The 26,245-nt window shown below is 47.2% G+C and overlaps 1 protein-coding gene across 2 annotated transcripts in view; it reads right to left on the bottom strand.

The window, feature by feature from the left end:
- The window catches only part of OXR1 (oxidation resistance 1), a 388,442-nt gene that overhangs the window by 146,242 nt on the left and 215,955 nt on the right, over positions 1-26,245 (bottom strand). For both annotated transcript variants that reach the window (XM_030217988.1, XM_030217996.1), the window contains exon 8: positions 13,772-13,940. In XM_030217988.1, the coding sequence (XP_030073848.1) occupies positions 13,772-13,940 (169 nt within the window). The remainder of the gene's footprint in view (positions 1-13,771; positions 13,941-26,245) is intronic.

The following is a 26,245-nucleotide window of genomic DNA, read 5'->3' as shown; positions in this document are numbered from 1 at the left end:
ATGTTTACAAAATACACATACTGTGTGTGCATGTTCTACACTGTTTTTATATTTGTAGTTCCAGCATGTTTCCTAGGCTGGCTATCACTGCTTGGGGGTCCTAATAATCTGCACTTTCATAGATCAACACGAGCCTGTGATTCTCTCCCTCTAAATCAGAGTCCTGGTAGATGCTTGCTTCAGTGCCCTTAGTGATGCATACTGTGACCAAGTCTGAAGCACTGATCCCTACTGGCCCCGTCCCTTGCCCTCTATCCTTGTCAGTTTTCTTCTTGGTCCCACCACCGTGTAAGGCGGATGTCTCAATTTTGGCTGAGAGAATGCTGCTTGTCATGCCCTTTTCCTCCCTTGAAAAGTAGACTCTCTTTTCAACACACTTTCTTTTAAGTACAACCACATTTTCCCTTTCTGCCCAACTTCTCAACTTCCTTAGTTTTATGTCCTGCATTACTTCTCATCTGCAATACAGCAACCCTTTCTTCAAACACTCCATATTCAACTCTCTGCAATACTGTCATCACATAACTTTAAAAACCTTTCCTGCTCTGGCAGGACTGAGTTGCAGCTACTGTATGCAGTAAAGTTAAGGTCTGCTTATTCTTCCAATCATCATTTGAAATTCAAGAAAAACAATCTTCTTTGTGGATGCTGGTCTGTTGGTTTAACTGTCTGAATAATAACGCATGTGCATGCTTTAAGAGTACATAAGTACATAAGTAATGCCACACTGGGAAAAGACTAAGGGTCCATCGAGCCCAGCATCCTGTCCACGACAGCGGCCAATCCAGGCCAAGGGCACCTGGCAAGCTTCCCAAACGTACAAATATTCTATACATGTTATTTGATAGCATCTTAATGTTTCATTAATTCATTCATTTTTTTCTCAATTTAAAAAAAAACAAAACAGAACCTAATCTCCCAGATTAATCACATATCAACTTTCTGCACTGAATATCTATTCTTTGAATTTTTTCACTAAAAACATAATTTAATTATTCCCATAACTCTGAAGGTACCAAATCCCAAATTTTGGGGTCAAAGTAGCTGAACACTCTCTGTAGAAGTGAATTCTAACAAAACTGAGGCAATATTTTAGTGTGTTCATCAAATATCAAGTAACGCTCAGTATTGTGAAGGAAAGAATTGCAAAATAGAATTACATGCTAGCCAAGTTGATAGATGCTGGTCATCTTTTTCAGCTGTTTCTGATTCTGATATTGTTTTAATAGTCAAACTTCTTTCTAAAACACACTGCCCATTAGATGAACATCCTGAATATATCTGTATTCTGAAACTCCTATTTGATTAATTTATGTACCCTCCTATTTATTAAGCTGCGCTAGAGGCTGCTATGCATCAATGCTGACAGAGCCCATTCAAAGTGATAGGGTTGTGTCAGCATTAGCACATGGCTTAGTAAACAGGGGGGGGGGGGGGGGGAGAGGGGTAATGAATTTGATTTTAATTTGTGGATGGTTTTCTCCATTGCTGGGAGATATTGTATTAACTCCCACCCAGGATTAGACTTTTCTCAGTCACCAGGTTTTAGACTGTATCCTCTTTTTTTTAACAAAGCTTCTTGAATTTTTGGTGGCCTCTCAACTTTCAGATTTTATTATTAATTTGAATATATTGTTACTGTCTCAACACAGTTTTAGAAATTTTCACAGCATCGAGACACTACTGATTACACTGACATCATAGGTTAAGAAAGAATTAAGTAGTGGGGATTGAATAATGTTACTGCAATTTGATACTATTAATCATCATCTTTTGTTGAACAGATTGGCTGAGTATGGAATGACAGGGTATGTTCTACAGTAGTTTGAGGATTTTCTTAAAAAAAAAAAAAAAAACACCAAGTGATGTAAAGTTAATAAAGATGGAGTTTCATTTCTCATTTGGACTCTTCCACGTAGAGTCCCTCAAGGGTCTTCAATTTCTCTGCTTTTGAAAGCGAAAGCTACATACCTGTAGAAGGTATTCTCTGAGGGCAGCAGGCTGATTGTTCTCACTGATGGGTGACATCCACGGCAGCCCCTTCAATCGGAGATCTTCTCTAGCAAAGACGTTTGCTAGACCTCGCGCGCGCGCATGCGCAACCGTCTCCCCACCCAAACTCGCTCATGTTCGTCAGTCCAGTAAATAGCAAAGACAAGGGAAGACACAACTCCAAAGGGGAGGCGGACGGGTTGGTGAGAACAATCAGCCGGCTGTCCTCGGAGAATGCCTTCTACAGGTATCTAGCTTTCGCTTTCTCCGAGGACAAGCAGGCTGCTTGTTCTCACTGATGAGGTATCCCTAGCCCCCAGGCTCACTCAAAACAACAAACATGGTCAATTGGGCCTCGCAACGGCGAGGACATAACTGAGATTGACCTAAACTTATTCAACTAACTGTGAGTGCAGCCTGGAACAGAATAAAAATGGGCCTAGGGGGGTGGAGTTGGATTCTAAACCCCGAACAGATTCTGCAGCACCGACTGCCCAAACCGACTGCTGCGTCGGGTATCCTGCTGTAGGCAGTAATGCGATGTGAATGTGTGGACAGACGACCACATCGCAGCCTTGCAAATCTCTTCGATAGTGGCTGACTTCAAGTGGGCCACTGACGCTGCCATGGCTCTAACACTATGAGCCGTGACATGACCCTCAAGAGTCAGCCCAGACTGGGCGTAAGCGAAGGAGATGCAATCTGCTAGCCAATTAGAAATGGTGCGTTTCCCAACAGCCACTCCCCTCCTGTTGGGATCAAAAGAAACAAACATTTGGGCGGACTGTCTGTGGGGCTGTGTCCGCTCCAGATAGAAGGCCAATGCTCTCTTGCAGTCCAAAGTGTGCAGTTGACGTTCAGCAGGGCGGGTATGCGGACGGGGGAAGAATGTTGGCAAGACAATTGACTGGTTCAGATGGAACTCCGACACCACCTTTGGCAAGAACTTAGGGTGAGTGCGGAGGACTACTTTATTATGATGAAATTTGGTATAAGGAGCATGAGCTACTAGGGCTTGAAGCTCACTGACTCTACGAGCTGAAGTGACTGCCACCAAGAAAATGACCTTCCAGGTCAAGTACTTCAGATGGCAGGAATCCAGTGGCTCGAAAGGGGGTTTCATCAGCTGGGAGAGAACGACATTGAGATCCCATGACACTGTAGGAGGTTTGACGGGGGGCTTTGACAAAAGCAAACCTCTCATGAATCGAACAACTAAAGGCTGTCCCGAGATCGGCTTACCTTCCACACGGTAATGGTATGCACTAATCGCACTAAGATGAACTCTTACAGAGTTGGTCTTAAGACCAGACTCGGACAAGTGCAGAAGGTATTCAAGCAGGGTCGGTGTAGGACAAGAACTAGGATCTAGGGCCTTGCTGTCATACCAGACGGCAAACCTCCACCATAGAAAGAAGTAACTCTTCTTAGTGGAATCTTTCCTGGAAGCAAGCAAGACTCTGGAGACACCCTCTGAGAGACCCAAGGAGGCAAAATCTACGCTCTCAACATCCAGGCCGTGAGAGCCAGGGAGCGGAGGTTGGGATGCAGAAGCGCCCCCTCGTTCTGAGTAATGAGGGTCGGAAAACACTCCAATCTCCACGGTTCTTCAGAAGACAATTCCAGAAGAATGGGGAACCATATCTGACGCGGCCAAAAGGGAGCGATCAGGATCATGGTGCCTCGATCTTGCTTGAGATTCAGTAAAGTTTTCCCCACCAAAGGTATGGGAGGATAAGCTTACAGGAGGAAGGCATCCGACGCTAGTCTGTCATGGGCCTGAAGTCTGGAACAGAACTGAGGGACCTTGTGATTGACTCGAGTGGCAAAGAGATCCACCATGGGGGTGCCCCATACTTGGAAGATCTCGCGTACCACTCTGGAACTGAGCGACCACTCGTGAGGTTGCATGATCCTGCTCAATCTGTCGGCCAGACTGTTGTTTACGCCTGCCAGATACGTGGCTTGAAGAAACATGCCGCACTGGCGAGCCCAAAGCCACATTCTGACGGCCTCCTGTCACAGGGGGCAAGATGCAGTGCCCCCCTGCTTGTTGATGTAGTACATGGCAACCTGATTGTCTGTCTGAATTTGAATAATTTGATGGGACAGCCGATCTCTGAAGGCCTTTAGAGCGTTCAGATCGCTCGTAACTCCAGGAGGTAGATCTGTAAACCTTTCTCCTGAAGGGACCAACTCCCTTGGGTGTGAAGTCCATCGACATGAGCTCCCCACCCCAGGAGAGACGCATCCGTCGTCAGCACCTTTTGAGGCTGAGGAATTTGGAAAGGACGTCCCAGAGTCAAATTGGACCGAACTGTCCACCAATGGAGGGACTGAAGAAAACTCGTGGACAGCAGGACTACGTCCTCTAGGTTCCCAGCAGCTTGGTACCACTGAGACGCTAGGGTCCATTGAGCTGATCTCATATGGAGGCGGGCCATGGGAGTCACATGCACTGTGGAGGCCATGTGGCCGGGCAATCTCAACATCTGCCAAGCTGTGATCTGCTGAGAAGCTCGTACCCAAGAAACAAGGGACAGAAGATTGTCAGCCCTCGCTTCCGGGAGGTAGGCACGAGCTGTCTGAGAATCCAGCAGAGCCCCTATGAATTCGAGTTTCTGAACAGGAAGAAGGTGGGACTTTGGATAATTTATCACAAACCCTAGTAGCTCCAGGAGTCGAATAGTCATCTGCATGGACTGTAGAGCTCCTGCCTCGGAGGTGTTCTTCACCAGCCAATCGTCGAGGTAAGGGAACACGTGCACTCCCAGTCTGCGTAGAGACGCCGCTACTACCGCCAGGCACTTTGTGAACACCCTAGGCGCAGAGGCGAGACCAAAGGGTAGCACACAATACTGAAAGTGCCGTGTTCCCAGACAAAATCGAAGATACTGTCTGTGGGCTGGCAGTATCGGGATATGAGTGTAAGCATCCTTTAAGTCCAGAGAGCATAGCCAATCGTTTTCCTGAATCATGGGAAGAAGGGTGCCCAGGGAAAGTATCCTGAACTTTTCTCGGACCAGATATTTGTTCAGGGCCCTTAGGTCTAGGATGGGACGCATCCCCCGTTTTCTTTTCCACAAGGAAGTACCTGGAATAGAATCCCAGCCCTTCCTGCCCCAGTGGCACGGGCTCGACCGCATTGGCACTGAGAAGGGCGGAGAGTTCCTCTGCAAGTACCTGCTTGTGCTGGAAGCTGAAGGACTGAGCTCCCGGTGGGAAATTTGGAGGCTTGGAAACCAAATTGAGGGAGTATCCTAGCCGGACTATTTGAAGAACCCACTGGTCGGAGGTAATGAGAGGCCACCTTTGGTGAAAAAATTTTAACCTCCCCCCAACCGGCAGATCCGTCCGGCACAGACACTTTGATTCCGGCTATGCTCTGCTGGAGCCAGTCAAAAGCCCGTCCCTTGCTTTTGCTGGGTAGCCGCAGGGGCCTGCTGAGTCGCACGCTGTTGACGAGAACGAGCGCGCTGGGGCTTGGCCTGGGCAGCAGGCTGGCGAGAGGGAGGATTGTACCTACGCCTATTAGAAGAATAGGTAACAGTCCTTCGTCCGCCATAAAAACGTCTACCAGTTGAGGTAGATGCTGAAGGCGCCCGGCGGGAGAATTTGTTGAATGCGGTGTCCCGCTGGTGGAGCTGCTCTACCACCTGTTCGACATTTTCACCAAAAATATTATCCCCCCGGCAAGGAGAATTCGCAATCCGCTGCTGAATCCTATTCTCTAGGTCGGAGGCACGCAGCTATGAGAGTCTGCGCATCACCACACCTTGAGCAGCGGCCCTGGACGTAACATCAAAAGTATTGTAAACACCCCTGGCCAGGAATTTATGATACGCCTTCAGCTGCCTGACCACCTGCTGAAAAGGCTTGGCTTGCTCAGAAGGGAGCTTATCCACCAAGTCCGCCAACTGCCGCACGTTGTTCCGCATATGAATGCTCGTGTAGAGCTGGTAAGATTGGATTTTGGCCATGAGCATTAAGGAATGGTAGGCCTTCCTCCCAAAAGAATCCAAGGTTTTAGAGTCTCTGCCCAGGGGCGCCGAAGCATACTCTCTAGAACTCTTTCCAGCTTATTTTCGAAAGAGACTGACGCCCATCTTCCGACACAAATCGGGAGATGGATGTCCGTCTCAAAAACAGGTATAATTGAAAGCTGAATTTGGACAGCCCCAACTGCTTTCCGTCAAGGGGACGGGCGAAATTCTCGGGGGCGTGGCTGAATGGTAGCAAAGGCGGGACAGGGGCGTTCCGGGGCGTGGTTAACAGATGGATCTCTGCGCCTGATAATGGAAAGAAGCAAGACTTTCCCGACGAGCATTTAGTCCACACAAAATTGGTCCTGTTTTTTTCACGACCAAGCTTCCAAAAAGTGCCCAAACTGACCAGATGACCACCGGAGGGAATCGGGGATGATCTCCCCTGTCTCCCCCAGTGGTCACTAACCCCTTCCCACCCTAAAAAACAAACTGTTTGAATATTTTTTCCAGCCTCTATGTCAGCCTCAAATACCATACCTAGCTCCATGACAGCAGTATGCAGGTCCCCCGAGCAATTTTAGCTTAGTTGGTGCTGCGCGGGACCCATGCAGAGAGCAAAAATCGGAAGAAAAAAAAACATGCAAGTGCAGTCAGGGACGTCCAAATTAAAACAATAGTAAGAGGGGGATTTAAACCAGCCACCTTCTGATTACAAGACTTGTGCTCTAACCACTGTACCACTTATTCAGTTGTTTAGATATTCCTTCCCTTTCCATTAAGTCCCTCCAAGTTTCTGTCAGCCAATCACAGCTCATTTACCTGACATCGGTGTCAGCTAAATGAGCTGTGATTGGCTGACAGAAATTTGGAGGGACTTAATGGAAAGGGAAGAAAACTCTAAGCAACTGAATAAGTGGTGCAGGGGTTAGAGCACAGATCTTGTAATCAGAAGGTGGCTGGTTCAAATCCCACTGCTACTGTTGTTTTAATTTGGAGGTCCCTGACTGCACTTGCATGTTTTTTTTTCTTCTGATTTTTGCTCTCTGCATGGGTCCCGCGCAGCACCAACTAAACTAAAATTGCTCTGGTTCGAATCCCCCTATTACTATTGTTTTAATTTGGACGTCCCTGACTGCACTTGCATGGTTTTTTTTTTTGGACATCCCTGACTGCACTTGCATGTTTTTTTTTCTTCTGATTTTTGCTCTCTGCATGGGTCCTGCGCAGCACCAACTAAACTAAAATTGCTCCGGGGACCTGCATACTGCTGTCATGGAGCTAGGTATGATATTTGAGGCTGGCACAGAGGCATCTCAGGGGGGCCAGTGCACTACGAATGCTGGCCCCTCCCACGACCAAATGGCTTGGATTAGGTCCGTTTTTGAGATGGCCAGCAGCGGTTTCGATTATTGCTGAAAACCGCGGACGGCCATCTCTAGGTCCAGCGATCTCACCATTTGTGTCATCTATCTCTAGAGTCGACACAAATGATGGGATTTCAGCGGGCCGAACCGTATAATCGAAACCGAAGATGGACGGCCATCTCGTTTCGATTTTACGGTTCGCTCCGCCTCTTCGCAGAGCCGTCTCCGGAGATGGATGTTTTTACACATGGGCGTTCGCGTTCGATTATGCCCCTCTTTACCCTCTTAAGGGCCAGATCCACAATCCCAAAGTCGTGAGGCAACTAAGTCCGCATCAACTCAGGGTCCCCATGGATCCGATACTGGGACTCAATCTTCTTGGGAATGTGGGGATTAGTTAGCGGCTTCGCCAGTTCTCCAGCAGTGTCTTTTTGAAGACATGATGCATGGGTACTGTGGACGATTCCTTAGGTGGCGAAGGATAGTCCAAAAGCTCAAACATTTCAGCCCTTGGCTCATCCTCCGTAACCACAGGGAAGGGAATTGCCATAGACATTTCCCGGAGAAAGGCCACGAAAGATAGACTCTCGGGAGGAGAAAGCTGTCTTTCAGAGGAGAAAGAGGGATCAGAAGGAAGACAGTCAGACTCCTCATCTAAGAAATATCTGACGTCTTCCTCTGCCTCCCACGAGGCCTCACCATCGGTATCGGACACCAGTTCATGAATCTCTGTCCGAAGCCGTGCCCGCCTCGACTCCGTAGACACATGGCCACGGTGGGAACGTCGAGAAGTAGACTCCCGCATCGGCGGCGATGAAGCTCCCTCCATCGACGTCGTCGGAGAGTCTGCTTGGGAGGCAGCTGACGCTGGCACCGCAAGCGGTACCAGCACTGGAGACCTCACGATGGGCAAAGGGCCAGCCGCCGCCTCACTCGACGGCACCGGCGGCACAAGCACCCCCGGTACCGGAGGAGAAGGCCGCAACAGCTCCTCCAGGATCCCTGGAAGGATGGCCCGGAGGCTCTCGCTTAGAGCAGCTGTCGAGGAAGGCTGGGAGTCCGGTACAGGCGACAAACTCAGAATCTGTTTGGGGCGCGGAGGCGGTACCGGGCTGTCCAGGGTACAGCGCATCAACACCTCCTGAATGGAGGATGAGCGGTCCTCCCGGCGTCGATGCCTAGTGGGTGCCGACTCCCTCGGCGACCCAGAGCTCTCGGTACCACGTCGGGAAGGTGACCGGTGCCGATGCTTCTTTGCTTTCACACGAAGCATGTCACCGGAACCTTCCGGTATCGACGAGGAGGACGTCTAATCCAAGCGCCTCTACCTCAGGGCCAGGTCCGAAGGTCGATCCTAGGGGGGGGGGGGGCTGTACCACAGGGGCCCTCGAGGCAGGGGGAGACCTACTCGAGGGCTCACCGCCACCAGCAGGGGAATGGACAGCCCTCACCTGCACTCCTGACGAAGAGGCACCCTCCGACGACATCAATACTAACGATGATCTGGGTACCGTAGACGCTGGAGCACCGGTCGATGACTTCGGTACCACAGACGTCGATGCACCGGCCGATGACCTCGATACTGAGACCGTCGAAACACCAGGCGAGGCCCCGAACAAAACGTTCCACTGGGCCAATCTCGCCGCCTGAGTTCTCTTTTTCAACAAACAACAAAGAGTACAGGCCTGAGGACGGTGCCCAGTCCCCAGACACTGAAGGCACGAAGCGTGCCTATCAGTGAGCGAGATAGCCCGGTTGCACTTCTTGAAGCCGCTGGAAGGCTTCAATGACATGGGCGGAAAAATCACGCCGGCGAAGTCAAAATTCGCGATGATGGCAAAGGCACCAAAAATAAAAGGGAGAAAACCCGTATAGGCGGCCAACAGGGCTGCTTTCGAAAGCGAAAGGAAACTTGACGGGAAAAACAAACTTGAAAATAAAGGAGTTCTTTTCTTTTTTTTTTTTTTTAAGAAACACACAAACTAGAAATAAAAGAAGACTTCCGACGCGGAAGGACGCGAGAAAAGCGCGAGGGTCTCCTCAGGGCACAGAACAACGGTAAACACAGCTGTCCCGAGCGCGGAAAAAAGAAGACTGATGAACACGAGCGAGCTCGGGCGGGAAGACGGTCGCGCGAGGGCTAGCAAACGTCTTTGCTAGAGAAGATCTCCGATTGAAGGGGCTGCCGCAGACATCACCCATCAGTGAGAACAAGCAGCCTGCTTGTCCTCGGAGAATAATATTTACATGAACTCATCTGGATCAATGCCTTTAGATTTGGGTGAGAAAATCTACTCTTATGCAAAAGATATTTTTCTGCTGCTTCCTGTTAATCCACACCTATCTATATATAAGTTAAAACTTTGACAAAGGCTAATGAAAAAGTTAAAAAATGGTCATCAGAATACCATCTTAAATTCAATACAGAGAAAACTAAATTATTGTGGTTTAGTCTGAATCAGGAGTGTATACCTGCATCAGCTAAAGTGTTTAGTGTTGGACAGCTCTTGTTTTAAAATAGATAATATTTTAAAGAACTGGGATTGCTATTAGATTCCTCTAAGAATGGATCCTCAGGTCAATGCTATTGTCAAAAGATCTTTCTATACACTGAAACAATTACTTTTAATTCTAATTTTTTTCAACAACATTTTAGAATATTATTTCAATCTATCATTCTCTCAGATGTATTATGGTAATTCTTTGTATTCTGGTATTTCAGTGAAACTGAGGAAACTGATTCAAAACACTGCTGCTAGGTTGATATTTAAGAAAGCAAGATTTGATCATGTCACCCCTTTGTTCGTGAGTCTTCATTGGCTTACTGTTTAGGCCTGTATTTTATTTAAGCTTTGTTGTTTGATTTTTAAAACTTTGAATGGTGGTGTACCTGAGGGTTTTTCTTTTATGTTTTAACTTTTAGGTGGCAGAACTAGTCAATGTTTAATTCTGTCTTTTTCACTGATGAAGGGAGTGAAGTTTAAATCTGCCCATGAAAGGTCTTTTGGTTATGGTGCAATTAGTATATGGAATTATTTTCATTTCAACATTTGTCTAATTTTGACCTCCACAGAATTTAGAAAGAAGCTGAAAACATGTTTGTATGTGCTGATTGTTAATTTTTATATATTGTTACCTACTTTGAACCTGATTGATTAGGGATTTGGCAGGATACTAATCCATTACATAATTTCTCACTGAATTAGAAGCACTTTGAGAAGAAATTAGCGTTGGAAGCAAAAATACATAGTAAAAACTTTTTTAGATACATTAAAAGCAGGAAACCGGCCAAAGAGTCGGTTGGGCCGCTGGACGAAAATGGTGTTAAAGGGGCGATCAAGGAGGACAAAGCCGTAGCGGAGAAATTAAACGAATTCTTTGCTTCGGTCTTCACCGAGGAGGATTTGGGGGGGACACCGGTGCCGGAAAGAATATTTGAAGCGGGGGAATCGGAGAAACTAAACAAATTCTCTGTAACCTTGGAGGATGTAATGGGTCAGTTCAGCAAGCTGAAGAGTAGTAAATCACCGGGACCTGATGGTATTCATCCCAGAGTATTAATAGAACTAAAAAATGAACTTGCGGAGCTACTGTTAGAAATATGCAATCTGTCCCTAAAATCGAGTGTAATACCGGAAGACTGGAGGGTAGCCAATGTTACTCCGATTTTTAAGAAGGGTTCCAGAGGAGATCCGGGAAATTATAGACCGGTGAGTCTGACGTCGGTGCCGGGCAAGATGGTGGAGGCTATTATTAAGAATAAAATTGCAGAGCATATACAAAAACATGGACTGATGAGACAAAGTCAGCACGGATTTAGTGAAGGGAAGTCTTGCCTCACCAATCTAATGCATTTTTTTGAGGGGGTAAGCAAACATGTGGACAATGGGGAGCCGGTTGATATTGTATATCTGGATTTTCAGAAGGCGTTTGACAAAGTGCCGCACGAAAGACTCCTGAAGAAATTGCAGAGTCATGGAATCGGAGGTAGGGTATTATTATGGATTAAGAACTGGTTGAAAGATAGGAAGCAGAGAGTAGGATTGCGTGGCCAGTATTCTCAGTGGAGGAGGGTAGTTAGTGGGGTCCCGCAGGGGTCTGTGCTGGGTCCGTTGCTTTTTAATGTATTTATAAATGACCTAGAGATGGGAATAACTAGTGAGGTAATTAAATTCGCCGATGACACAAAATTATTCAGGGTCGTCAAGTCGCAGGAGGAATGTGAACGATTACAGGAGGACCTTGCGAGACTGGGAGAATGGGCGTGCAAGTGGCAGATGAAGTTCAATGTTGACAAGTGCAAAGTGATGCATGTGGGTAAGAGGAACCCGAATTATAGCTACGTCTTGCAAGGTTCCGCGTTAGGAGTTACGGATCAAGAAAGGGATCTGGGTGTCGTCGTCGATGATACGCTGAAACCTTCTGCTCAGTGTGCTGCTGCGGCTAGGAAAGCGAATAGAATGTTGGGTGTTATTAAGAAGGGTATGGAGTCCAGGTGTGCGGATGTTATAATGCCGTTGTATCGCTCCATGGTGCGACCGCACCTGGAGTATTGTGTTCAGTACTGGTCTCCGTATCTCAAAAAAGATATAGTAGAATTGGAAAAGGTACAGCGAAGGGCGACGAAAATGATAGTGGGGATGGGACGACTTTCCTATGAAGAGAGGCTGAGAAGGCTAGGGCTTTTCAGCTTGGAGAAGAGACGGCTGAGGGGAGATATGATAGAAGTGTATAAAATAATGAGTGGAATGGATCGGGTGGATGTGAAGCGACTGTTCACGCTATCCAAAAATACTAGGACTAGAGGGCATGAGTTGAAGCTACAGTGTGGTAAATTTAAAACGAATCGGAGAAAATTTTCTTCACCCAACGTGTAATTAGACTCTGGAATTCATTGCCGGAGAACGTGGTACGGGCGGTTAGCTTGACGGAGTTTAAAAAGGGGTTAGATAGATTCCTAAAGGACAAGTCCATAGACCGCTATTAAATGGACTGGAAAAATTCCTCATTTTTAGGTACAACTTGTCTGGAATGTTTTTACGTTTGGGGAGCGTGCCAGGTGCCCTTGACCTGGATTGGCCACTGTCGGTGACAGGATGCTGGGCTAGATGGACCTTTGGTCTTTCCCAGTATGGCACTACTTATGTACTTATGTACTTATGTAGTTACAACAGGAAGGTGAGGAGACCCAGTTGATGGATGAAACTTAAATAGCTAGGTAGAAAAACCTATCCTTTCTTTGACAATCTCTGATAAATGATGTGGAGAATCAACACAGGACAATGTATCTCCCTTAGTCACTAATGGTGCAGAGTTCTTTAGCACACAGGAGCAAGTAGCAGAGGATCCGTGGTACCAATTCAGCCATAGCACTGATGTCAAATTTCCATGATGCTCTAGCCAAACCTTTTTTGAAAATCAAACCTCCTGGGCCTTAACCTCAGGACAAATGCACATGTCCGGAAGACTGAGATGAGTAAAGCTGATATATTGGAGTTATGCTCAAAGGAAAGTGACTCAGACAGCAGATGTTTCTCGACTATTTAACTCAAACCTTCGGTCGTCCTCAGTGTATCAGAGTACATATGTTTTGATCAGGTCAGATAGAACAGTTTCAGTGTTGTATTTTACACAACATTGTATTTTATATAGGAAAACTGCATTGAACCTGACAGTATGCTCCCAGGCAGTGATTAATTATAGGCGGAACACCTTTAGAAACCGAAGGTGAGGACATGGTCTAAAGTTAACCAGATAATTACATTAACAGCTGTCCTAAAGGTTACAGAAATGTGTGCATGTTGAAACAAAACCAAAATCATACATGGGCACCAATCTTCTGTGCCAAAATATGAGCCTCACAAACTGCTTGCACATACATTTTTATGAAGCTCATATTTAGGCACAGAACAGGTGCTAATGTATGCTGGCACTTCATTTCTTCTGGACATACGTACAAGAACCCGCACTTACAGTAAAACCTTCCAGCAGATGTGCTCGGCACGCTCCCCCCCCCCCCCCCCCCCCCCCATTAGCTGCAAGTTTTCTGCACATAAATTTGAATACATTTAACTTTCTGCATAGCACAGTATTAACCTTGAAGTAGAAGCCAGGTGCTCAGATATCTGTGCATGACTCTACTGTGAGCCTTTCTGCATCAGCCCCTCAGATACAAAGAAATATGCAATGGGTTCCTTGCTTATAGCTGGATCTACCCTGAGATTCTGTCAGGTACTTGTGGCCTGAATTAGACTCTGTTAGAAACAGGATGATGAGACTGATGGACCTTTGATTTGACCCACTATGCCATTTATTATGTTACAATGATTAACTTTTTTCAGTACAGGACTATTATGAGTATTATCAGCACTTGGTAATGAGGATATATAATTGTTTAAAATACTGAGAAAGCAAAATAATCCTTCTTACCTTTCATGTGGAACAGCAAACCAATATTCATGTTTTTTATCTCTCTGTGCATACTGCTGCATGCATGCACTTGCTTGGGAGACAAATGTTTTTTTCATTGGTTTTCCAACTCTGAGGCACAAAAACTTATGAGACCTGCATCTCCTCTTCTCCTTTGTTATTACAGAACCTATATTTGTCAAAATAGACAAACATATTATATTAAAGTTATTAAATTGTATGCATTGTTCCAACTAAATGCAACATTTTGCAAGCTAAACAGATGTCAAAAAGAGCAATCTATGAGGAACATAGGCCCTTTAGTAAAAACATAAAGCGTAGTTGCATACCTGTAAAGGGTGTTATCCATGGACAACAGGATAATGCAGGCGAACTTGGTAGCCTTCTAGATGGGCTGCCTGCATGGATGCTCTCTCCCTAGCTTGACTACCATTGGTTCTTTAAACATCCAATCATGGTAGAGTTGCTGCTTCCCGCTCTGAGTCCCAGCTGTTCTCTCTGTCAGTTTTATGAGTAGTTAGGATAGAAAAAGAAGTACGAAGCTTCAAGAAAATAAAAGTGTGATTTAGGCCATAAGGTCTACGCAGTGTGAAGTGCTGATCTTGATGTCTAAACACAGATTTATGTAGTTTGAAGTACAATCAGCCCTTTGAGATTCGAGTTGTGGGAATGGAGGGTGGGAAGGTGTGTCTGCATTATCCTGTTGAGGATTGCTTTGAAAGGTGAGTATGTATATGAGCAACCCAAGAAAAGGAAAAGTGGGTGGAGGAAGTTTCAAGCGAATAAGTTCTGTGGGATGGCTTGTCCAAACTTAGCACATGTGGGGAAGGAATGATCCAAGCAGTAATGCTAAGTGAAAGTATATGGTGTGGCCCATGTGGCCACTCTGCAGATGTCCAGAAAAGGTACCCTCTTTTAGATGGGTGACAGAAGTGGCCATAGCTTGTACTGAGAGTACACCAGTTCTTACTGGTACTGGTTGATTAGCTTGATGAGAGAGTTGTCCAAGTGATTTCTGATGGAAGGAAAGGAAAAGCCGTGAAGATTGTTTATGATGCTTTGTTCTATTGAAGGGGAGGGGGGCTTCTGCAGTCTAATAAATGCAGAGTTGCTTCTGCAATGGAAGAACAAGGTCTTGGAAAAAAAAACTGGCAAAACAATGTCCTGGTTGAGGTGAAAAGATGTGACCACTTTTGGAAGAAATTTAAGATGGGTTTGTAGCATTACTTTGGATGGAAAGAATCTGGTATATGGTGGATAGTGTATTAGGGCTTGCAGTTCACTGACTCTTCTGGCTGAAGTTACTGCAATGAGGAAAAGAGTTTTCCAGATGAAAAATTGCAGGGAAGTTGAGGCTAGAGGTTCAAAGGGTGAAAGTAACAATTGGGATAGGACTAAATTGAGATGGAGGTGGAGATTTAATTGGTAGTTGAAAATGGATCAGACCTTTGAGGAATCTTTTTACCAAGGGATGAGATACAAGTGGTGTGTTCTGTATCCCAGCATGGTGGTTTGAAATTGCTGCCAGATGGACTCTAATTGAGGATGGTTTTAATCCGTTGGTACAGAGATGAAGTAAATAAGTCAACAGAGACTAGATAGATACAGGTGTAGGATTAATTTGATTCTATGTGCACCAAACTGTAAATCTTTTCCACATAAAGAATATGATTTTTTCATAGAAGGTTTGCCTGCAGCGTTTAGGATATCCCTGATTGTTAAGAAAGATGATGAGTCATTTCTCCCTTCAGTTTCCAATCTGTGAGGGAAAAACTTTTGAGATTTGGATGTAAAAGCTTGCTGTCCTGTTGTGTGAGAAGATAGGGATGATCACCCAGGAGAATAGGTGTTGTCACTGAGCCTGAGAAGCCAATGATGCCATGGTTGTTGAGGCCAATTTGGTGCTATGAGGATGATCATTGCAGCATCCTGGATGATTTTGCGTACGACTTTGGAAATTAGTGGGAAAGGAGGAAAAGCATAAGACTCCATTTGTCCATGGGAGGCGGAAAGGATTCGTAGGGAGACTGAGAACTGAACCAATGGCAGTCAGTCTAGGGACTAGCCCATGGAGAAGGCTGCCAAGTGTATCTGCATTATCTTGTTCCATGGAGAATGGTACTTTCTCAAACGTTTTAAAGTCAAAGTAGAAAAAAAATTAGAATAGAGGTTGAGTTGAGGTACAGCTACTACTAAATAATTCTATAGTGCTACTAGATATATACAGCACTGTACACACACATGTAAGAGACAGAGCCCAACTCCACACAACTGATCTATTCAAAACAGTAAATCAGGAGAAATAATAAATGAAACTACCTAATTCTTATTGGAAAATGGTTATGAGTATAAAAAGGCGAATAAGGGGTTAAGATTTTAAAGCATCCTCAAAATTTGGTATTTTAGCCTGGATTTAAATAAGGCCAGAGAAGGAGCATAACACACTAACCCAGGAAGATAGTGCTATATGCAGGCATTGAACCTAGCATGTTTTAAGGCTGGACAAGTTCTGAGGTGTTGCCAAAATGATGATATATGTAGTAGTGAGTACACCAGGTTTGTAAAGGGAAAATTAGGTTCTTACCATGATAATTTTCTTTCCTTTAGTCATAGCAGATGAAGCCATTATGTATGGGTTGTGTCCATCAACCAGCAGGGGGAGATAGAGAGCACTCAACTTTTCTCAGTGCCTCATGGCCAGCTAGCTCCACTGCCTCTTCAGTATTTGAAGCTTCCAAAGCAGTATGGCAAACCGCAATAAGAATAACATGAACTTTCCTCACAGCGAACGATGGCCCCTTAACAAGATATTGAACTCAAAAAAGGAGGGAATGAACTCATCCTCCTGGAGGGAATAAACTTGTCCTCCACTTTGTATAAATGGAGGGAATACTTGCATCCTCCTGGAGGGAATAAACTCATCCTCCCAAAACATGAACTGGAGGGAATGAACTCATCCTCCTATAACTGTAACAAGAATCCTGAAGACTGTTTTCCGACTCCCCAAGGAAGGAATATAACTTCAGGAAACAAGAACAGCACCTAAAATCAGAATCACTGCAATACAGACAATCATACAGGGAGGGCTCATGGCTTCATCTGCTATGACTAAAGGAAAGAACATACATAGTAGCATAGTAGATGACGGCAGAAAAAGACCTGCAAGGTCCATCCAGTCTGCCCAACAAGATAAATTCATATGTGCTACTTTTTATTTGTACCTGTCCTCCTCAGGGCACAGACCGTATAGGTCTGGCCAGCACTATCCCCGCCTCCCACCGCCAGCAACACCTCCTTTCTTCTGCTGGTCACACCTCTCTCTATACAACCTAGCAACCTTCTCGCTACAGCCACCGCCTTGTCACACTGTTTCGTTGCCTTCAGATCCTCAGATACTATCACCCCAAGATCCCTCTCTCCATCCGTACCTATCAGACTCTCACCGCTTAACACATATGTCTCCTGTGGATTTCTCTTCCCTAAGTGCATCACTTGCATTTTTTCGCATTGAACTTTAATTGCCAAACCTTAGACCATTCTTCTAGCTTCCGCAGATCCTTTTTCATGTTTTCCACTCCCTCCCGGGTTTCCACTCTGTTACAAATCTTAGTATCGTCCGCAAATAGGCAAACTTTACCTTCTAACCCCCTTCGGCAATGTCACTCACAAATATATTGAACAGAATCGGCCCCAGCACCGATCCTTGAGGCACTCCACTACTCACCTTTCCCTCCTCCGAGCGAATTCCATTAACTACCACCTTCTGGCGTCTAATTATCATGGTAAGAACCTAATTTTCCCTTCCTTGTCATCAAGCAGATGAAGCCATTACATAGGGGATGTAACAAAGCAATCCCTAAATAGGGTGGGAACAAGCCACACCACGCGCTAGCACCTGTGCTCCAAAATGCGCATCCCTCCTGGCAGCCACATCCAGCCTGTAATGTCAGGCGAAAGAGAGCTTAGAAGCCCATGTTGCAGCACTGCAAAGCTCATGAAGAGATAGTGCTCCAGTTTCCGCCCAGGAAGAGGAAATCGCTCTTGTGGAATGTGCCTTAAAGGCTACAGGCGAAGCCCGGCCAGACAGCAGATATGCTGAAAAGATAGCTTCTTTGAGCCAACGGGCAATAGTGGCTTTAGACGCTGAGGACCCTCTGCGAGGACCTGCAACAGCACAAAAAGATGATCAGAGGTCCTGAAAGAATTTGTAATTTGCAGATACTGCAACAGAGTCCTGCGCACATCCAAAAGGTGCAACTGCCCAAATGAACCTGGAAACTCCTCCTCAACAAACGAGGGAAGAAAAACAGGCTGGTTTAGGTGAAATGCTGAAACCACCTTAAGCATAAGGGAAGGCACGGTCCGAACCGTGACCCCTGACTCTGAGAATTGCAGAAAAGAGTCTCTACAGGACAGCGCCTGGAGCTCTGACACCCGTATTGCCGAGGCAATGGCCACTAAAAAGACGGCCTTCAGTGTCAAATCTTTCTCTGAAGCACGCCAAAGCGGTTCAAAGGGAGCCCCCTGAAGGGCCTTCAATACTAACCCCAGGTTCCAAGCTGGAAAAGGTGCCCGCACGGGAGGACGGAGCCGAAGCACCCCTCTAAGAAACCGTGCCACATCTGGATGAGCAGCTAAGGACACGCCTTCAACCTTGCCACGCAGGGAGGCCAATGCTGCCACTTGCACCCGCAGGGAATTATAGGCCAAGCAACGGAGAAAGCGCTCTTGAAACACACCAGACTTCAAACTGGCGCCAAATCCTGGCATAAGCCACGGAAGTGGAGCGCTTACGGGCCTGCAGGAGAGTGGAAATTACCTTATTTGAGTAGCCTTTATCTCTCAATTGTGCCCTCTCAATCGCCATGCCATAAGACCAAAGCGGCATGCGTCCTCCATGGCCACCGGACCCTGTGACAACAGGTGCGGAACCAGAGATAACGGAAAGGGAGCCTCCAACAGCATCTGTCGGAGGTCCGCATACCAAGGCCTCCTGGGCCAATCTGGGGCGATGAGCACTTCTCCTGGATGCAGCCAAATCCGCAGGAGCACTCGCCCTATCAAGGGCCACTGAGGGAAGACATAGAGACAAAGGCATCCGACCCGGCAGAGCGAGGATCCCTCCCGTCTGCTGAAGAAGCATGGGACTTTGGCATTGGAACTGGTCGCCATAAGATCCATCACTGGCTTGCCCCATTTAGCACATATCTGCAGGAATACATCGTCTACTAGTTCCCACTCCGCTGGATCGATCTGATGCCTGCTTAGATAGTCGGCTTGCACGTTGCTCCTACCTGCAATGTGACCTGATGACAAGTACTGTAGATGCAGCTCGGCCCTGTGGCAAATTTGTTCGGCCTGCGCGGCTAAAGTTCTGCACTGAGTGCCGCCTTGTCGATTTATGTAGGACACTGCTGTCATGTTGTCCGACATCACTCGGACAGCCAATCCTTCCAGGGTCACTTGAAAGGCCAGAAGAGCCAGAAACACCGCTTTCAACTCCAGGCGGTTGATAGACCACTCCGACTCGTCGGGTGTCCACAGACCCTGGGCATGCTTCCCCTGGCAATGTGCACCCCAGCCCTATAGGCTGGCATCTGTCACCACTAGACACCAATCGGGGAGCGCCAGCGGCGTTCCCCGCCGCAACATGCTGTCCGAGAGCCACCACTCCATACTGAGGCGGGCCGCAGGGAGCCAAGAAAGTCTGCACTGATAATCCTGAGATACTGGAGACCATCGTTGAAGTAGAGAATACTGTAGAGGTCTCAGGTGCGCTCTCGCCCATGGCACCACTTCCAAGGTGGCCGTTATCGATCCCAACAGCTGGACAATGTCCCAAGCTCGCGGGCGGGGCATCCTCAGGAGCAGACGGACCTGATTCTGAAGCTTGCACCGCCTTTGTTCGGGAGGAAACACATAACCTGAGGCTGTGTCGAACCTGGCCCCCAAATATTCTAGAGATTGCGAGGGGGTCAGGTAACTTTTGGCCACATTGACAACCCAGCCCAGAGATTGAAGGACTGAAACCACTCTGGCTGTAGCTAGATGACTCTCTTTTTCTGAGTCTGCTCTGATGAGCCAGTCGTCTAGGTACGGGTGAACCCGGATACTCTCTCGCCTGAGAAAGGCAGCTACTACCACCATTACCTTGGAGAAGGTTCGGGGAGCTGTGGCGAGGCCAAAAGGCAAGGCCCGAAATTGGAAATGTTTTCCCAACACCGCAAACCGCAGAAACTTCTGGTGCGGGGGCCAAATTGTTATGTGCAAGTATGCTTCTTTCAGGTCCAGAGACGTGAGAAACTCTCCTGGCTGTATCGCCGCAATGACGGAGCGCAGGGTTTCCATGTGAAAATGCCACACTCTCAAGGACTTGTTTAGCTCTTTTAAGTCCAGGATCGGGCGAAAAGACCCGCCTTTTCGTGGCACCACGAAGTAAATGGAGTAGCGGCCTAGACCTTGTTCGGCGGGAGGCACCGGGGTCACCGGGGCCCCTATCTGGCACAGACTGTGCAGAGTCTCCTCTACCACCGCCCGTTTGGCGGCAGAACCGCATCGGGACTCCACAAACATGTCTCTCACCGGGGCATCGAATTCTATTCGGTATCCGTCTCTGATCAGGTCCAAGACCCACTGATCTGCGGAGATTTTGGCCCACTCCTCGAAAAAGAGGGAAAGTCTTCCTCCGATGACAGGAAACGAGGAGAGGGCCGGCGCACCATCATTGAGAGGGTCACCCCTGAACTCCAGGCCTTGAACCGGTAGCTACGGAACGTTTGTCCGAGCGAAAGGAGTTTCTCTGCTGAAAGCGGGCATGCGGAGTGAACCCAGCAGCACGCCCCAGGCGGTACCTTCTAGCTTCACGGAAGCGAGGTCTGTAAGAGGAGCGGACTGCTTGACCCTTAGAGGAAGGCTTCAGCCTATCTTCGGGCAAATGCTGAGGTTTGGAATCCCCCAGGCCTTTAACAATGTTTTCCAGCTCCTCACCAAACAGGAGAAGGCCTTGAAAGGGCAACTTCACCAACCTTTGCTTAGAGGCCATGTCCGCCGCCCAAAGTCGTAGCCAAAGAGTGCGGCGAGCCGCCACTGCTACAACCATTTGCTTAGCCGAAGCTCTGACCATATCATAAAGGGCATCAGCCAAAAAGGACAAGGCCGACTCCATCCGCGGAGCCACTTCAGATAAGGTCTCTGCTCCATCACCACTGTTCCACTGCCTGCTGTAACCAAGCCAGGCAGGCTCTAGCAGCATAACAACTGCATGCAGACGCCCGAACAGTGTGACCTGCCCAATCAAAGGACCGCTTCAGAGCTGAATCAAGCCTGCGGTCTTGAATATCCTTCAGGGCAACACCTCCTTCAACAGAGAGGGTAGTTCTCTTTGTCACAGCCGTGACCAGGGCATCCACTTTAGGCATTGCAAAGCGAGCCCCAAATGTTCCTCACTCAGAGGGTATAATTGCCCCATAGCCCTGGCAACCTTCAAAGGTCCCTCGGGGTCAGCCCATTGAGCCAAAATAAGCTCTTGGATGGAGTCATGCAAAGGAAAGGCTCGAGCAGGCTTTCTGGTACTAGCCATCTTTGGATTAACCGAGGAGGCTGTGCCACTCCCAGGATCTTCAATCGAGAGAGCTTGTAAGGCATCTGAAATAAGCGCTGGCAGCTCCTCGCGGTGGAAAATCCTCACCGCAGACGGATCATCAAGCTCCTGTGGCAATTCTGCACCCGACTCTGGCTCCTCAGCCCAAGAAGTTCTGCCAGACCCTCAGAATCCTCATAGCCCGACCACGGGGGGGGGGGGGGGGTATGCCACACTCAGAAGGGGAATTAGCCCTTCTGCATTTATCAGGAGGATAAGAAACAGGCAAAGCCAACTCCAAAAGGCCAGAATCCGCCGGGGGGGGGGGGGGGGGGGGGGCAGGCAGAGGGTCCGAAGATCCTTGTGGAAGAGCTCTTTTAAGCATGTATGCCCTATGCAGCATTAAAACAAAATCAGGGGAGGAAACCGCTCCCTGACCACCCGGATCCTGCTATCAGCTCTATTATTAGCCTCACTCAGAGGACCCCCCCCCCCCCCCCGGATTCAGGGCTCTCCATCGCAATGGAGGCCGCGCCATGTGGAAAATCAAAAATGGCATCCGCTGTCAGCTCAGATCGCGAAAGATCGCCGCTAGCCATGCTCGGGCTGGCTCTACCGTCTGTACAGCACGAATTACAGAGCCCCGCTGCTGATTTGTGCTTGCCACATTTAGAACAGCGCTTTACAGTCTCCGCAGCCATCGCCGAAAATGGCAGTAAAATTAAAAAATGGCGGTTTGCGCCAAAAAGTCCCGATCGCGGGCCCACCCCGGAGGAGTCAGAAAACACTCTTACCTCACTGGACCGAGTATCACAGCTCCGGTCCTACAGAAGAATCTCAAGAAAAAACCTCTTTTCCAAGATCGCTGCGCTAAAGCGCGACAGGACTTTATTTATTTATTTATTTTAACGCTGTGAGGAAAGCAGAGGCAAAAGAGGTAAATAAAAACACTCCGGAGGCTCAGATAAGTGGGAAAGGCAGGGAAAGGCGAACCAATGTGCCTGCATCCACTGAGTGGGAAAGGACAGGGAAAAGCAAGCTAATATGCCCACATCCACGGGGGCATGGGTAAGGCAGGGAAAGGGCTGACCTATGTGCCTTCAAAGTGAAGCTGCTATAGCCTCTAACACCCCGGCTAACAACTGGCAAGCCAGGAGCCACCCCCAGGCAGATTTTCATGGAAGAAGCTGCAGCCACCCTGCTTGGGGAGATAGAGAATACTGAAGAGGCAGTGGAGCTAGCTGGCCATGAGGCACTGAGAAAAGTTGAGTGCTCTCTATCTCTCCCTGCTGGTTGATGGACACAACCCATACGTAATGGCTTCATCTGCTTGATGACAAGGAAACAAAGGTTTGAGTTTTGTTGCAGGACGTCATTCCAAGGATATTACATAGCAAGTTAGATAAAACAGGAAGTGATAGACAAGGGCACAGATAAGACTGATTTACTGGACGAGTAGGGGCCCCCATGGAGGGGTGTAAGGACAGTATGAGTGTGGATCTTGAAGTAAGAAATACTGCTTAAGGCAGTGGTTCCCAAACCTGATCCTGGAGGCACCCCAGTCAGTCAGGTTTTCAGGACAACCACAATGAATATTCATGAGAGAGATTTGTATTCATTGTGGATACCCTGAAAACCTGACTGGCTGGGGTTCCTTCATGATCAGGCTTGGGAACCACTGTCTTAAGGTTTGAAACTTGTAAATTGTCCTTAGTGAGTTACTAATTGATGCCTGCTTCTGCTAGATATTATGAAAAAGGGTTGTAATATGGTATGTACAAATAGACTCTACACAGTGCTTGCATAGACCAAGGGGAAGAGTGGGCCCCAGAATAAGGAATCCTAAAATTGGCAGGTGTTCAAGATGCTTGAAACCATTATGTATTAATTAGACAGAGAGATATATAGAGGCGGCTTTCTCATATCCTATTAGTGGTGTGATCATATATCTTTATTTATATAGATCTATTGTTGTAATAATCAATATTTTGTAGTGTACAAGTATATTTTTGTAATCTGCTTTGCATTTTTACCATATTCTAGGGGATAATCGAACGGGGGCGCCCATCTCTAAGGACGGCCCTGAAAAGGGGCGGGGCAACCCGTATTATCGAAACAAGATGGACGTCCATCTTTTGTTTCGATAATACGGTCCGGGACACCCAAATCATGAAATTTAGGTCGACCTTAGAGATGGTCATCCCTGGTTTTCGGCGATAATGGAAAGCGAGGACTCCCATCTCAGAAACGACCAAATCCAAGCCATTTGGTCTTGGGAGGAGCCAGCATCTGTAATGCACTGGTCCCACTAACTGAATGGAAAAAGCCTTTCCCTTACCGATCCAGAAAGGAACGGGCATGCATGAAGGAAATTGCATGCAAATGAGCTGCTCACTGTTAGCTCATTTGCACACGATTTCCTTCCTAAGGAGGGGAAGCGACGGCAGTTGAGGACGTCCTTCCATGCAACGGCGGACGTCCAAAATGTGGATGTTTGTGAGAAGGACATCCATGCCTGCTATGTCTCTGACACCCCCTTTATTTATTTGGATTTTGGATCACAAGTAGCAGCAGTGGGATTTGAACCAGCCACCTCTAGATTGCAAGACCAGTGCTCTAACCACTAGGCCACACTCCTGCATTCTACTCCACTACCTTGAAATTTGGCCATCCCTGTGGGGGGCAGTTGAGGACATCCAAAATGTTTGAAAGAAGGATGTCCACGCCTTCGTTATGCCTCCGCTGACACACACATACCTCCCCCCCCAGAGACCTGCATACTGCCTCCCCCCCCCCCCCCCCCCCAGGGATGGCCAAATTTCAAGGGAGTGGAGGAGTGGCCTAGTGGTTAGAGCACTGGTCTTGCAATCCAGAGGTGACCAGTTCAAATCCCACTGCTGCTACTTGTGATCCAAAATCCAAATAAATAAATAAAAAGGGTGTCGGAGGCATAGCAAAGGCATGGATGTCCTCACAGAAACATCCACATTTTGGACGTCCTCAACTGCCGTCGCAGAGGCACAGCGAAGGACATATTCTAAAAAAAAAAAAAGGACAAAAGTTCTTGAAGTTGTTTTTTGGGGTGGTAGGTGGTTAGTGACCACTGGAGAAGTCAGGGGAGGTCATCTCTGATTCCCTCTGGTAGTCATCTGGTCAGTTCGGACACCTTTTTGATGCTTGGTCGTGAAAAAAAAAATGTACCAAGTAAAGTCGGCCAAATGCTCATCAGGGACACCCTTCTTTTTTCCATTATCGGCCGAGGACGCCCATCTTTAACCACGCCCCCGTCCTGCCTTCTGTACACTTCCGACACGCCCCCTTAAACTTTGGTTGTCTCCACGACGGAAAGAAGTTGAGGACGCCCAAAATCGGCTTTCAATTATGCCGATTTGGGCGACGTTAGGAGGACTCCCATCTCCCGATTTGTGTTGGAAGATGGGTGCCGGCCGTTCTCCTTCGAAAATAAGCAGGATTATTATTCCTATATTCATAATAAATAATATAATTTTCATTTTGGCATTGTCCCTTTCATTGGTACAGCCTATTAGCCGAGATTAGGGCCAAATAGGAGGTACGATCATATTTCTATAAACGAGTCCTGAATAATTGCTATTTAGTAATTTTCTGCAGCTGGTAAGCTCATCCACTCCCCATACATTTTCCACAAAAGTGGAAGGAAGGAAGGGATTGGGAAGTACAAGCTGGTTAGTATGACCTTTGAGGTGATGAAATTTAATGGAAATATTACTTAAATAAAAGATAGCACAGATTCTGTGTTTCTGGAATCTAATGGATCTCGGGATGCACTAGAGGTAGGTATTGTCGGACAAATCTGATTAATTTTTTTAGCTGGGTTTCCAGAGAGTTGGATCAATGGAGAGTGCTAGATTGGTATACTTATATTTCAGCAAGACATTTGACAGTTTCACACAGATAACTTCCAAATAAATTGAGCCCCCTTGGATGGGCCTTAAAGTGACTGACTTGGCCCTCAACGCACAGCGTTCCAATGCACATGAAAGCGAAGTTACTCACCTGTACAGGTGTTCTCCGAGGACATCAGGCTAAATATTCTCACATCTGGGTGACATCATCCAACAGCCCAGTGCAGACAATGACTAGCGAGATGATTGCAGGAAATTCTAACAGCGTCCCACTACAAATGCACTGGTGTCTTTCCACCTGGTGTGCTAGCAAAGGTCCCTCAGTCATATAAATGAACTAAAAAAAATACAACTCCAAGGGGAGGTGGGAGGGTATGTGAGACCACTTGGCTTGGAGAACAGCTGCTACAGGTGAACAACTTCACCTTCTTTGAGGACAGCCAGGTCAGTTGCATTTTCACAGTTGGGAATCTAGCTACCATGCTCAACGAAAACAATACAAACTTGAAACGTCAAAGCCTGTCAATTAACCTGAAACTATTTACATTGTAGTTGTGAAGGTGCAGTCTGGAACCAAAGAGAACTTGACCTGGGGGAGGAGTTGGATTATAGAGAATGAACAAATTCTTCAGGACTGCCTAACCGAACTAGCTATCACATTGGGTATCCTGCTCAAGGCAGTAATGCGATGTGAATGTGTGAACTGAAGACCACGTTGCAGCTTTGCAAATTTCCTCTATGGAGGCTGACCTCGAGTGGGCTAGACACTCGACATGGCTCTGACATAAGCCTTGACATGACCCACTAGAGTCTGCCTAGCCAGGGTAAGGTATGTAGTACACTTTTGCCTGTGTCTGGTATGTGGGTATGGGAGAAATGTTGGCAGAATGATTGATTACGATGGAACTCCAACACCACCTTGGGAAGGAACGTAGGGTGAAACTTAGTGCAAGGTGGATCAGCTACTAGGGCCTGAAGCTCACTGATTCTGCGAACTGAAGTGACCGCCAC

Source organism: Microcaecilia unicolor, chromosome 1 (genome assembly GCF_901765095.1).
Source record: "Microcaecilia unicolor chromosome 1, aMicUni1.1, whole genome shotgun sequence".
Lineage (NCBI taxonomy): Eukaryota > Metazoa > Chordata > Amphibia > Gymnophiona > Siphonopidae > Microcaecilia > Microcaecilia unicolor.
The sequence above is the reverse complement of the archived record's forward strand: the minus strand, read 5'-3'. Positions and strand labels throughout refer to the sequence as shown.